Source organism: Amblyraja radiata, chromosome 12, assembly GCF_010909765.2.
Source record: "Amblyraja radiata isolate CabotCenter1 chromosome 12, sAmbRad1.1.pri, whole genome shotgun sequence".
NCBI lineage: Eukaryota > Metazoa > Chordata > Chondrichthyes > Rajiformes > Rajidae > Amblyraja > Amblyraja radiata.
Window position 1 is genome coordinate 49,807,824 of NC_045967.1, and position 12,693 is coordinate 49,820,516.

Consider the following 12,693-nt stretch of genomic DNA (forward strand, 5'->3'; position numbering starts at 1 on the left):
TGGTGCCTTGGCTTGGCTTCACTTAAGGTGTATAAGCCAAAGGTCATGTGATAGGAATAGAATTAGGCCATTCAGTCCATCAAGTATATACCGTCATTCAATCATGGCTGATGTATCTCTCCCTCTCAACCACATTCTCCTGCCTTCTCCCCATAACCCCTGACACCTGTACTAATCAAGAATCTATCTATCTCTGCCTTAAAATTACCCAGTGACTTGGCCTCCAAAGCCTTCTGTGGCAAAGAATTCCACAGATTCACCAACCTCTGACTAAAGATATTCCTCCTCATCTCCTTCCCAAATTAATGTCCTTTAATTCTGAGGCTGTGACCTCTAGTCTCAGACTCTCCCACCAGTGGAAACATCCTCTCCATATCCACTCTATCCAAGCCTTTCACTATTCAGTAAGTTTCAATGAGGTCTCCCCTTATATGTTTAGGAGAAGAAGGGAGATCTTCAGAGGAGTTTGGCTCTTTGTACACCAGGAGCATGGTTGCAATCTGGAATGCACTTCTACAGTGAGTGGAGTGAAGCAGATATGCTCATAAAACTTCAGGATTATCCAGTCAAGAATGTGTATCGTGAAGGTGTAGACCATGGATCGAGAACCAGAGGATATAGGTTTACGAACCTGAGGGGTAACTATTTTACACAAAGGGTGGTGGGTGTATGGAATGAGCTGCCAGAGGTGGTAATTGAGACAGTGCTATCGCAACGTTTAAGAAATATTTAGACAGGTACATGGATAGGACAGGTTTAGAGTGTTACTAGACCAAGTGGGACACGTTGGGTCCCTGTCACACGGGAGGCCTGGTCCCGCAACGCAACCCATTCCCCCAACGCAATATTCCACCACTCACCCATAGCCCCCACGGGAGGCCTGGTCCTCCAACGCAACCCGTTCCCCCGACGCAATATTCCACCACTCACCCGTTCCCCAACAAGGGAGTGTTATGGACCAAATGGAGTTAGGTGGGATGAGTGCAGATGGGGCATGTTGGTCGGCATGGGCCATTTGGGCCAAAGGGCCTGGTTCCATGCTGTATGGCTCTATGACGCTATGATTATAAGCTGGTGAAAGGAGATTAGTGCAAGTGGGATTGATGATCAAAAAGAACACTAAAAGCTCTGTGCTGTGCTATGACTCTAAAATACTCTGCTTCTGACAACTCTTGTAACAGTGATTAAGATATTGTGACAAATTGTTTCATCCTTCTTTCTCCTCATCCCTTTGCTGTGAAATCAATAACTTTTGCAGAATTAATTGGTCCATTATGAAATTGGAACCAAATGATCTATAGAAGGGTTATTCTCATCACCGTGTGCGATAGACCTTGACTTGGTTTATTCCCTGTCCAATTTTCTCAAACATTGACTTCCCCAAGTAATAAAAGTCCACACTGTGCCCATAATCAAGAAGAAAAACCTTATTGTAGTTAATATTCAAGTGAGTCGAGATGGCGAGTGGGAGCAGTTTATTTACCCAAGTGAAAATAGCATCAGGACCATGCCTAATCGTTAAGTATAGTTTGGAGAAACAGCTTGGAAACAGGCAATACGCCCCACCAAGTCCATGCGGACCATCAATCACCTGTTCACATTAGTTCGATGTTATCCCGCTTTCGCATCCACTCTTTCCACACTCAGAACAATTTATAGAGGCCAATTAACCTACAATAGGCACAGCTTCAAAATAAAAGGAGGTCCCTTCAGAAAGGTGATGAGGAGGAATTTATTTAGTCAGAGGGTGGTGAATCTGTGGAATTCACTGCCACAGATTGCTGTGGAGGCAAAGTCACTGGATGTTTTTAAGGCGGAGATTGACAGAATTTTGAATAGTAAGGGTGTCGGGGGGGGGGGGGGGGTTATAGGGAGAAGGCAGGAGAATAGGGTTGAGAGGGAAAGATAGATCAGCCATGATTGAATGGCCGAGAAGACTCGATGGGCCGAACGGCCTAATTCCATTCCTATAACTTATGAACTTACAAACCCGCAAGTCTTTGCAATGTGGAAGGAAATCGGAGCACCCGGAGGAAACCCACGCATTCACAGGGAGAACATGCACACTCCACACAGTCAGCATCCGAGATCGTGATCCTTTTCTCTCTTCTACCTTCTGGGAGAAGATACAGGAGTTTGAAAGAACAGACATCCTGACTTGGGATGCATCTTCCACCCCTTTGCTATCAGACTCTTGAACCAAAGAATCCTTTTACATCCATCCCCTTTGTGGAGATGTTGCCCTATACTCGTGCATTTAACTTGACCTCTTCGGGTGACTCCGTTATTCTACTTTCTTGCAATACTTTCAGATTGCACTGCAATCTTGCACCGTGATACTGTTTTACACTTGTATTTGTTGTTTGGTTTATATTTATTGTATGTATACTGTTTACTCTGTGAACAAGGAATTTCATTGCACCCTGGTATTCATCACAATAAACCAAACTATTTACTGAATAGGTTTGTGCACCAAATGTATACAGTTTCTATCTTGCCATGTGAGGCAATTAGCAAGTGATCAACAATCAAAAGCCCAGAAACTTCATCATCTATCCATGTGCCCCAGAGATGCTGCCTGACCCATTGAGATCAGTTTAATTTCGAGTTTAGTTTAGAAATAAAGTGCAGAAACAGGTCCTTCGGCCCACCGAATCCGTGCCAGCCAGTGATTCCCATACACTAACACTATCCTACACACACACCAGGGACAATGTTTACAATTTAACCCAAGCCAATTAACGTACAAAACCTGTACCGCTTTGGAGTGTGGGAGGAAAGCAGAGCTGCCGGAGAAAACCCACGCAGGTCACGGGGAGAACATGCAAACATGCATACAGACAGCACCCGAAAATCAGAATCGAACCCGGGTCTCTGGCGCTATTAGGCAGCACTCTACCGCTGCACCACCACAGTTACTCCAACACTTTGCGTCCGTTTATTTGTCCAGAATCTTTAAGCCTTTCTATGAAGGTAAAGGCTGGACTTTAAGTGCACTCCCTGGCCTAGATTTGCCCACTTAACAAAAGCACATTTCAAATGTCGTTTAAGTGTTCAACTATGGCCTGGGAAGATTGTGCCATTACCACAGGGCTATTCAACATGAACTGCATTTCTATATGATGCTTTCAGACAGACATGCTGGATACCAGACACAAGCTGAGCCTTTCCGCTATTTCTCTTTCTCTCAGGCAATTTCTACTTTGTCTGCAGATTACATGACTGACTTGGTCCATCCTAACACAAATTAAAAAATACCACGTTTTCCAACTAGAAAACCAAATGGTGCGTTTTCACAGTTGGCATCCAGAATCAAGTCTAAATTGTTATGTTCGAGTTTGATGCACTCTTTTGATGTTTGTAATAAAATGTGTGGAGTTGCATGAAGTCTAATAACAATCGTTGCCTCTTCTCGTTCCAGAACTGCCCGCTGGATCTCACAGCAAATTCACATTCAGGCCCCTACCACCACCACCCCCGCCTCCACACGGCTGCACGTGTCGAAGCCAACAAACCCACTCCTTGGACTCACTGCAGAGAAACACAATGACTGTGCAAAGCCACCTCAGCCCAGCGTCGACTGAGCCTCCTGCCAACGCCCAACAAGATACAGCACAGCTCCACAACAGCTGGGTGCTTAACAGCAACATACCACTGGAGACCAGGTACACATTTCACTCCCGTATCCTCCTCCAGACAGCAATAGGACATTCTTGCTATTGAGGGAGTGCAGCGTAGGTTCTCCAGGGACTGACATACGATGAGGGAATGGATCGACCGAGCTTCTATTCGCTGGAATTTAGAAGGATGACAGGGAATCTTATAGAAACATATAAAATTTGAAAGGACTGGACTGGCTAGATGCAGGAAAAATGTTCCCAATGTTAGGGAAGTCCAGAATCAGGGGGTCACAGTTTAAGAATAAGAGGTAGGGTATTTAGGACTGAGATGAGGAAAAACTTTTTCACCCAGAGAGTTGTGAATTTGTGGAATTCTTTGCCACAGCAGGCAGTGGAGGTCAATTCACTGGATGTTTTCAAGAGAGAGTTAGATATAGTTCTTAGGGCTAACAGAATCAAGGAATATGGGGAGAAAGTAGGAACGGGGGACTAATTGGGGATGATCAGCCATGATCATATTGAATGGCGGTGCTGGCTCGAAGGGCCGAATAGCCTACTCCTGCACCTATTTTCTATGTACTATGTTTCTATGTACTGTGGCAAGTCGGACATGTAAAGCTGTCTATCGCTTCCCCAAGCTGTGTATGTTAATATTATGTGTGGCTGTCACTGCTGTGAGCAAATTTGGGCCCCATATCTGGAGGAGGAGGTTTACGAGAATGATTCCTGGAAAGAGTGGGTTAGCATATGATGAGCTTTTGACAGCACTGGGCCTCTACTCGCTGGAGTTTAGAAGGTTGAGGGGGAAACCTCATTGAAACTTACAGAATAATGAAAGGTGTAGATAGAGTGATTATGGAGAGGATGTTTCCACAGGTGGGAGAGTTTAGGACAAGAGGTTGTTGCCTCATAATTAAAGGGCACTCTTTTTGAAAGGAGGTGAAGAGGAACTTCTTTAGTTAGAGGGTAGCTAATCTGTGGAACTCATTGCCACAGAGGACTGTGGAGGCCAAGTTAGTGGATAATTTTAAGGCAAGAGATAGACAAATTCTTGGTTTGAAAGGGTGTCAAGGGTTATGGGGAGAAGGCAGGAAAATGGGATTAGAAGACAGAGATCAACCATGATTGAATGGCGGAGTAGATTCAGTGGGCCGAATGCCCTAATTCTATTCCTATAACTGGTGACCTTGTGAGTTGATAACACCACCATGGGATTGCCCCTAGTGTGTGTCGGGTAGCGTTAATGTGCGGTGATCGCTGGTTGGCGCAGACTCGATGGGTCGAAGGGCCTGCTTCCGTGCTGTATCGCGAAACTATACTAAACTAAATAAGACTCGAGGGTCTGAGCTACAGGGAGTGGTTGAGTAGGCTGAGACTTTATTCCTTGGAGCGCAGGAGGATAAGGGGTGATGTTATACAGGTGTATAAAATCATGAGAGGAATAATGCAGTAGTTAAAACTCAGTGGTGGACAAATCGATTGATATTAATAAATAAATAGTAGATTAATTAAAAGGGCACTAAGGTGGAGTCGCCTCAACTTTCTATGATGTTTGGGTTGTATCTAAATACTGCCTGGTTGCACCCATTCATGTTTCAATGGTAAATGAGGATGATGGAGAGAAGATGGCTTCACAAACCTGATTGTAGAGCAATATTACTCAGACAGCAACGCTATGATTTTCCACTTGTGCGCCTTTCACCTGAAGTGACTGTGTTAGTCATACTTAACCAATATGAAGAGACTTCAGTATCAAAATCATTTTGAGAGGATATTTGGCAGAAAAAGAATTGACTAAAAAAAACAATCATTGGCACATTTTTTCAATATTCTACTCAGTTGGAATAAACAACTACTCTGCAGAAATAGAAAGATATATATATATATTCCTATTTGATGGTGATGAGCAGAAATCCTGGAGTAACTCAGCAGGTCAGGCAGCACCTCTGGAGAACATAGATAGATGATGTTACAGATTGGTACCCTTTGTCAGTCTGAAGAATAGTCCCGAGCCAAAATATCACCTATCCATGTTCGCCAGAAATGCTGCCTGACCCACTGAGTTACTCCTGACCCACTGAGTTACTCCAGCACTTTGTGTAGACCAAAATCTGCAGTTCCTCCTTTCCACATTTCTCCTATTTTATAGTTCTGACTCAATGTAGGTTCAATAGACAATAGACAATAGACAATAGGTGCAGGAGTAGGCCATTCGACCCTTTGAGCCAGCACCGCCATTCAATGTGATCATGGCTGTTCATCCCTAATCAGTACCCCGTTCCTGCCTTCTCCCCATATCCCCTGATTCCACTATTTTTAAGAGCCCTATCTAGCTCTCTCTTGAAAGCATCCAGAGGACCTGCCTCCACTGCCCTCTGACGCAGAGAACTCCACAGACTCACCACTCTCTGTGAGAAAAGGTGTTTCCTCGTCTCTGTTCTAAATGGCTTACTCCTTATTCTTAAACTGTGGCCCCTGGTTCTGGATTCCCCCAACATCGGGAACATGTTTCCTGCCTCTAGCGTGTCCAAACCCTTAACAATCTTATATGTTTCAATGAGTATCCTCTCATCCTTCTAAACTCCAGAGTGTACAAGCCCAGCGACTCCATTCACTCAGCATATGACAGTCCGGGAATTAACCTTGTAAACCTATGCTGCACTCCCTCAATAGCAAGAACGTCCTTCCTCAAATCAGATGAATAACTATTCCCCTAATGTTATGATATCCCACAATATCATAACCCCCTTTACCATTTCTCAGGATCTTTCTGAGATAATACCATCACTACACCAATACTTCCAGAGGTATTTTTGTTTTAAGTTAGACGTACGACTATACTGTTGTTCATAAGTTCATGTCATAGGAGCAAATTAAGGTCCTTCGACCCTTCGAGTCTACTCCGCCATTCAATCATTGTTGAACTATCATTGTTGAACTAGCTTTCCCTCTCACCCCATTCTCCTGCTTTCTTCCCAGAACCTTTGACATCCTCGTTATTCTAAAACCTCTCTGCTTTAAAAAATACCCAAAGACTTGGTCTCCATTTCCATCTGTGGCAATGAATCCCACACATTCACCACCCTCTGGCTAAAGAAATTCCCCCTCATCTCCTTTCCAAATGGTATGTCCTTACTTCTGAGACTGTGGCCTCTGGTCCAAGACTCTCCCACCAGGGAAACATCCTCTCCACATCCACTCTACGCAGGCCTTTCATTATTCACTATTGTGTAGTAGAGCAGTGTACTAATATGCCTGGAAAGTCCCTGATGCTCAGAGTGACTGCATGTTCGTGATGGAATACCGTGCAACCACAACAAGGTTCACAAAGTTGAACAGCATCTAAGACAAAGCTTAATTGGCAGATCATCCAGCACCTTGAACATTCTTCCCTTTGCTATCTCAAAGAAACAATCGCTGGTTCAAATGTTAAGGCGGTGGATGGAGGTGCAAATCAAGTATTGTCTTGGATACTGCCAAATTTTACGAGCCTTGTTCTGATTCTTTGGCAAATTTAAATTCCAAATTGAGTTCAATGCGCATACTTTGTTACACACTCGCCAAGAAATGAGTTTCAATGCAAAATACTTTTCTATGGATGTGAAAAGCTCAATTTATGATTGGCAAACTATCTGAAGAAAGATGTCACACGAGAGCTTAGTTTAGTTTAGAGATGCAGCGCGGAGATGGGTCCTTCGGCCCACCGAGCCCACGCCGACCAGCGGTTACCCCACACTTACACTATCCTACACACTAGGGACAATTTACAATTTTACCAGAAACAACAAACCTGCAAACCTTGGCAGTGTGGGAGGAAAATGGAGCAACCGGAGAAAACTCACGCAAGTCACGGGGAGAATGTACAAACTCCATACAGACAGAACTTGTAGTCAGGAACTTGTAGTCCTCTTCTCAGGGGAGATTCAACTACAATCCGATACAATCGCTCTACTCTTCTCCCCTTTATTTATTGTACCCGAGATTGAATTGATTGCATCTACGTATGATATATCTGATCTCTTTGGATAGCATGCAAAACAAAGCTTTTCACTGTTCCTCAGTACATGTGACATTAATAAACCTAAACCTAACCAAAACCCATGTAACACACTTGCAAGGTGTCAAGAAATACAGTTGGCTTTACCTTCATTGAAGAAATTGGGTGGCACAGTGGTAGAGTTTCTGTCTTCCAGGACCTGTGACCCGGGTTCCATCCTGACGACGTGTGCTGTCTGTACGAAGTTTGTACGTTCTCCCCATGACCTGCATGGGTTTTCTCTACGTGCTCCTGTGTCCTCCCAAAGATGTACAGGGTTGTAGGGTAATTGACTTCTGTAAATTGCCCCTAGTGTGTAGGATAGAACGAGTGGACAGTATGATCGGTAGGCGGCGTGATCAGTATGGACTCTGTTGGCCAAAGGGCCTTTTTCCACGCTGTATCTCTAAAATAAACAAATTCTTTAACTAAGTTTTGAAATAATTTATAAAGTTAATTTGATGCAAAGGGACATTGTCTCAAATGTTGCAAATGCTGTTAGACACCTGAAAAGATCAAGACAGTGAAAATAGACACAAAATGCTGGAGTAACTCAGCGGGACAGGCAGCATCTCTGGATAGAAGGAAAACGTAATGTTTCGGCTCGAGAGCCCTCCTCAGTCCCGAAACGTTGCCCATTCCTTCTATCCAGAGATGCTGTCTGTCCCGCCGAGTTACTCCAGCATTTTGTGTCTATTTTTGGTGTATACCAGCAACTGCAGTTCCTTCCTACACAAGATCAAGCCAGCAGCTTCCAACAAAGGCAGACAGTGTGATGCGTTTAATTACGTGTGTATGAAACCAGTGATTTCTGAATGATGTTGACAGTTTTTCAAATCCAATACAAACATGCACCAGATGCAATTTAATCGGAGTGGAATAAAATAACAGAGTTTGACTTGAGCAATGAGATGAAGGGAAACATAGAATTGTGCTAAAGGGTATACCAGGATGGAACATGCACGCAAATAAGACATTTTAACATTGCAAATATCACTGAAGTTATAGAATAAAGTCATGATAAATCAAAAAAAATTGCAAATATTTGGCCACAATAGAAATAAAAATTGAGAGAAATGTAAAGGCAGCAGTTTTATTGTTGCCTTTTTTATACTTAATATCCTGAACAGTCAATTTTTTTCTCAAGATATTGCATTCAGATCAATCATTTGTACATTTTCTGATTTGACAGCAACAATTGCATATACATAATTCTTAATGTTTAGTTTATTTTAGAGATACAGCATGGAAACAGTCCCTTCGGCCCACTGAATCCTCACAGACCAGCAATCACCTCTACACTAATTCTATCCTACACACTAGGGACAATTTACAGATCTCAATTAACCTACAAAACTGTGAAGGAAGGAACTGCAGATGCTGGTTTACACCAAAGTTAGACACAAAATGCTGGAACTCAGCAGGTCAGGCAGTATCCCTGGAGAAAAGAAATAGGTGACTTTTCGGGTTGAGAACCTTCTTCAGACTCCATATAAACCCACTCGTACAACCTAAAGCTGCAAGTCTGCTCGTCTTCGAATGTGTGTGGAAACCGGAGCACTCGGAGAAAATCCACGGGGTCACAGGGAACATACAAACTCAATACAACAGCACCCGTAGTCAGGATTGAACCTGGGTCTCTGGCGCTGTGAGGCAGCAACTCTACCTCTGCCCAACTCTGTTGGCTCACACTTCCTTTTAAATTTAGAAGCAAATTTATTTTTAAATTATTCTTTATTTGGGAAAGCTGTCAATTTGAGGGCAACATTTATTACACATCCTTATGATGAACCACCGTTGTGAGCTACTGTGGTCCTTGTCACAGAGTTGTTACAGAGTTGTTACTGGACATAAAGTGCTTGAGTAATTCAGCGGGTCAGACCACATCTGTGGAGATAAAGGATGGGTGATGTTTCAGGCAGGGGCCCTTGGTTCAGTGTTGTCAAGATTGTCAAGTGATCCAGAAGGAAATGGGTGGTGTTTCCATAAGCCTGCCTCGTTGAGCGTCCTGGCGGTAAAGGTCATGGTTTGAGAGATGATGGTGGAGCAGCCTCCAATTACAAACATTGAAGCTACAACTTAAAAAAGCACGAGTCAGCCAACACCTCTGGAGTACCAAACAAGACAAAGTGCTGGAGTAACTCAGTGGATCAGGCAGCATCCCTGGTGGAGTAACTAGGCGGGTCAGGCAGCATCTCTGGAGGAATAACTCAGTGGGTCAGGCAGCATCTCTGGGGGAGTAACTCAGCGGGTCAGGCAGCATCTCTGGAGCACTCCACTGTGGGTATATGTTTGTACTCCAGGGATGCTGCCTGACCTGCTGAGTTACTCCAGCACGTTGTGCTTTTTTTTTGTTGTAAATCAGCATCTGCAGTTCCTTGTCTCTACATTGCCAGATTGTAACCTCATTTTAAAATGCATTTGATGCTGCTCCCCGCATGTATGTCTGCATTCATTCAACCACAGTTGATCCCAGGCTCATTCATACGTTGTAGGAGCAGAATTTGGCAATTTGGCCAATCAAGTCTACTTCGCTATTCAATCATGGCTGATCTAGCTTTCCCTCTCAACCCCATTCTCCGGTCTTCTTCCCATAACCCCTGACACCAGTACTAATCAAGAACCTAACAATCTCCACATTAGAAACATCCATTGACTTGGCCTCCACAGCCTTCTATGGCAATAAATTCCATATTGTTTGTAAACTCTGTGTAGGAGATAAGCTGGCTATGATGAAACCCATTGTTATGGCCTACATTTCTGATGCAACTGATAGTCTCCAACACCTCATGGATGCCCAGTTCTGCAATACCAGAATTGTTCCGAGCCCATACATTGATGCACGATAGTACTGACACCCAACATGGTGGAAAATATCCTGTTTATGGTGAAAGGTTTTATCCTCAGAAGGACAACAGAATGGATATTCCTGGCATTATCGCAATGTTTAAGAAACATTTTGACAGGTACATGGATAGTTTGTTTATTGTTTATTGTCACGTGTACCGAGGTACAGTGCAAAGCTTTTGTCGGATGCTAACCAGTCAGCGGAAAGACAATACATGGTTACAATCAATAGGACAGGTTTAGAGGGCTATGGGTCAAGCACAGGCAGGTGGGACGAGTGTAGATGGGAGATGTTGGTCGGTGTGGACAAGTTGGGCGAAGAGTCAAGGGCCTGTCCCACACGGGCGTCATTTGCACGTCACGCAGGTGGCACGCGAGGATTTTGAGAATCCCGAAGTCCTGGGGCGCCGCGCGCTACCACGCGTCACTGCCCACGCCACCATGTCTTACCACGCGCCATGCGTGCGTAATGCATGCCATGCGCGCATCGTGACACGTAAACGCTGTCGCGTAAATGACACGCAAATAACGCCCAAGTGGGACAGACCCTTCAGTTACCACACTGTATGAGTCTATGACTTTAAGGTGACATTATAATGGATAGATGGATGAGAACAAGATTGGTGATGTGGAACATTAATATCCCCTTGGGAGCAGAACTAGAACATTGAAGGGTTATTGTTTGCATGTGTATCTGTTCAGATTCTGTGTATAAATATTCAGTGGGCGTTAAGTTTGAATCACGCCAGCAAGTGAATTTGCAGAGCAATTGTTATCAAATCTAAGTAGCGTTCGGCAAAACATCTATTTGAAGGATAACACCGGAGTAGTGAAATGTTATACCTCACTGAAAGAGTGGAATAAACCACCGGGCGAGGTAAAATAAAACATTCATCCGTGCTGCCTCTGGCTCTGCTAATATTCACATGATTTTTGAATTATTGAGCGAAAACAACAATCAATTTTCTATCAGTCAGTCTACACCAAACCCAAATGTCAGATTCTTAATTCCCAATGGAAGGATGCTTTAGAAATTGAAATCCAAAGACATAATTGACATAAACAGAGTACAACACAGTGCAGGAACAGGTCCTTCTGCCATGAGCAGGATGCCAAATTGAACCAATCCCCTCAAATGCAAGTGATTCATATCCCTCCATCTCTGCACATTTATGTGCCTATCCAAACAACTCTTGAAATGCCACTGCAAACAGCATAAAAATAATAGGTACACAAAAATGTTGGAGAAACTCAGCGGGTGCAGCAGCATCTATGGAGCGAAGGGAATAGGTAACGTTTCGGGTCGAAACCCTTCTTCAGACTGATAGGGGGTGGCGGGGAGAAGGAAGGAAAAAGGAGGAGGAGGAGCCCGAGGGCTGGGCGATGGGAGGAGACAGCTCGAGGGCTAAGGAAGGGGAGGAGACAGCAAGGGCTAACAAAATTGGGAGAATTCAATGTTCATGCCCGCCGGATGCAGGCTCCCCAAGCGGAATATGAGGTGCTGTTCCTCCAATTTCCGGTGTTGCTCACTCTGGCAATGGAGGAGACCCAGGACAGAGAGGTCGGATTGGGAATGGGAGGGGGAGTTGAATTGCTGAGCCACCGGGAGGTCAGGTAGGTTCTTGCGGACCGAGCGGAGGTGTTCGGCGAAACAATCGCCCAACCTCCGCTTAGTCTCACCGATGTAGATCAGCTGACATCTAGAGCAGCGGATGCAGTAGATAAGGTTGGAGGAGATACAGGTGAACCTCTGTCGCACCTGGAACGACTGGGCCCATTCTCTAGGCCCTCACCCCCTCATCTTCACCATGGACGTCCAGTCACTCTACACCTCCATCCCCCACCAGGATGGCCTCAAAGCCCTCCGGTTCTTCCTCGATCAGAGGAGCAACCTATACCCAGCCACTGACACTCTCCTCCGCCTAGCGAAGCTGGTCCTTACCCTCAATAACTTCACGTTTGACTCCTCCCATTTCCTCCAAACACAAGGCATAGCTATGGGCACACGCATGGGCCCCAGCTACGCCTGCCTCTTTGTCGGGTACGTCGAACAATCGTTGTTCAATACGTACCAGGGCCCCATCCCCGACCTCTACCTCCGCTACATCGACGACTGCTTTGGGGCCACCTCCTGCACCTACACACAACTGACTGACTTCATCCACTTCACCACCAACTTCCATCCGGCAC

General features: G+C 44.7%; 1 protein-coding gene across 2 annotated transcripts in view; it reads left to right on the forward strand.

Moving 5' to 3' along the window:
* The window catches only part of tenm1 (teneurin transmembrane protein 1), an 824,829-nt gene that overhangs the window by 560,726 nt on the left and 251,410 nt on the right, over nucleotides 1-12,693 (forward strand). For both annotated transcript variants that reach the window (XM_033030732.1, XM_033030733.1), the window contains exon 4: nucleotides 3,422-3,665. In XM_033030732.1, coding sequence (XP_032886623.1) covers nucleotides 3,422-3,665 — 244 coding nt within the window. The remainder of the gene's footprint in view (nucleotides 1-3,421; nucleotides 3,666-12,693) is intronic.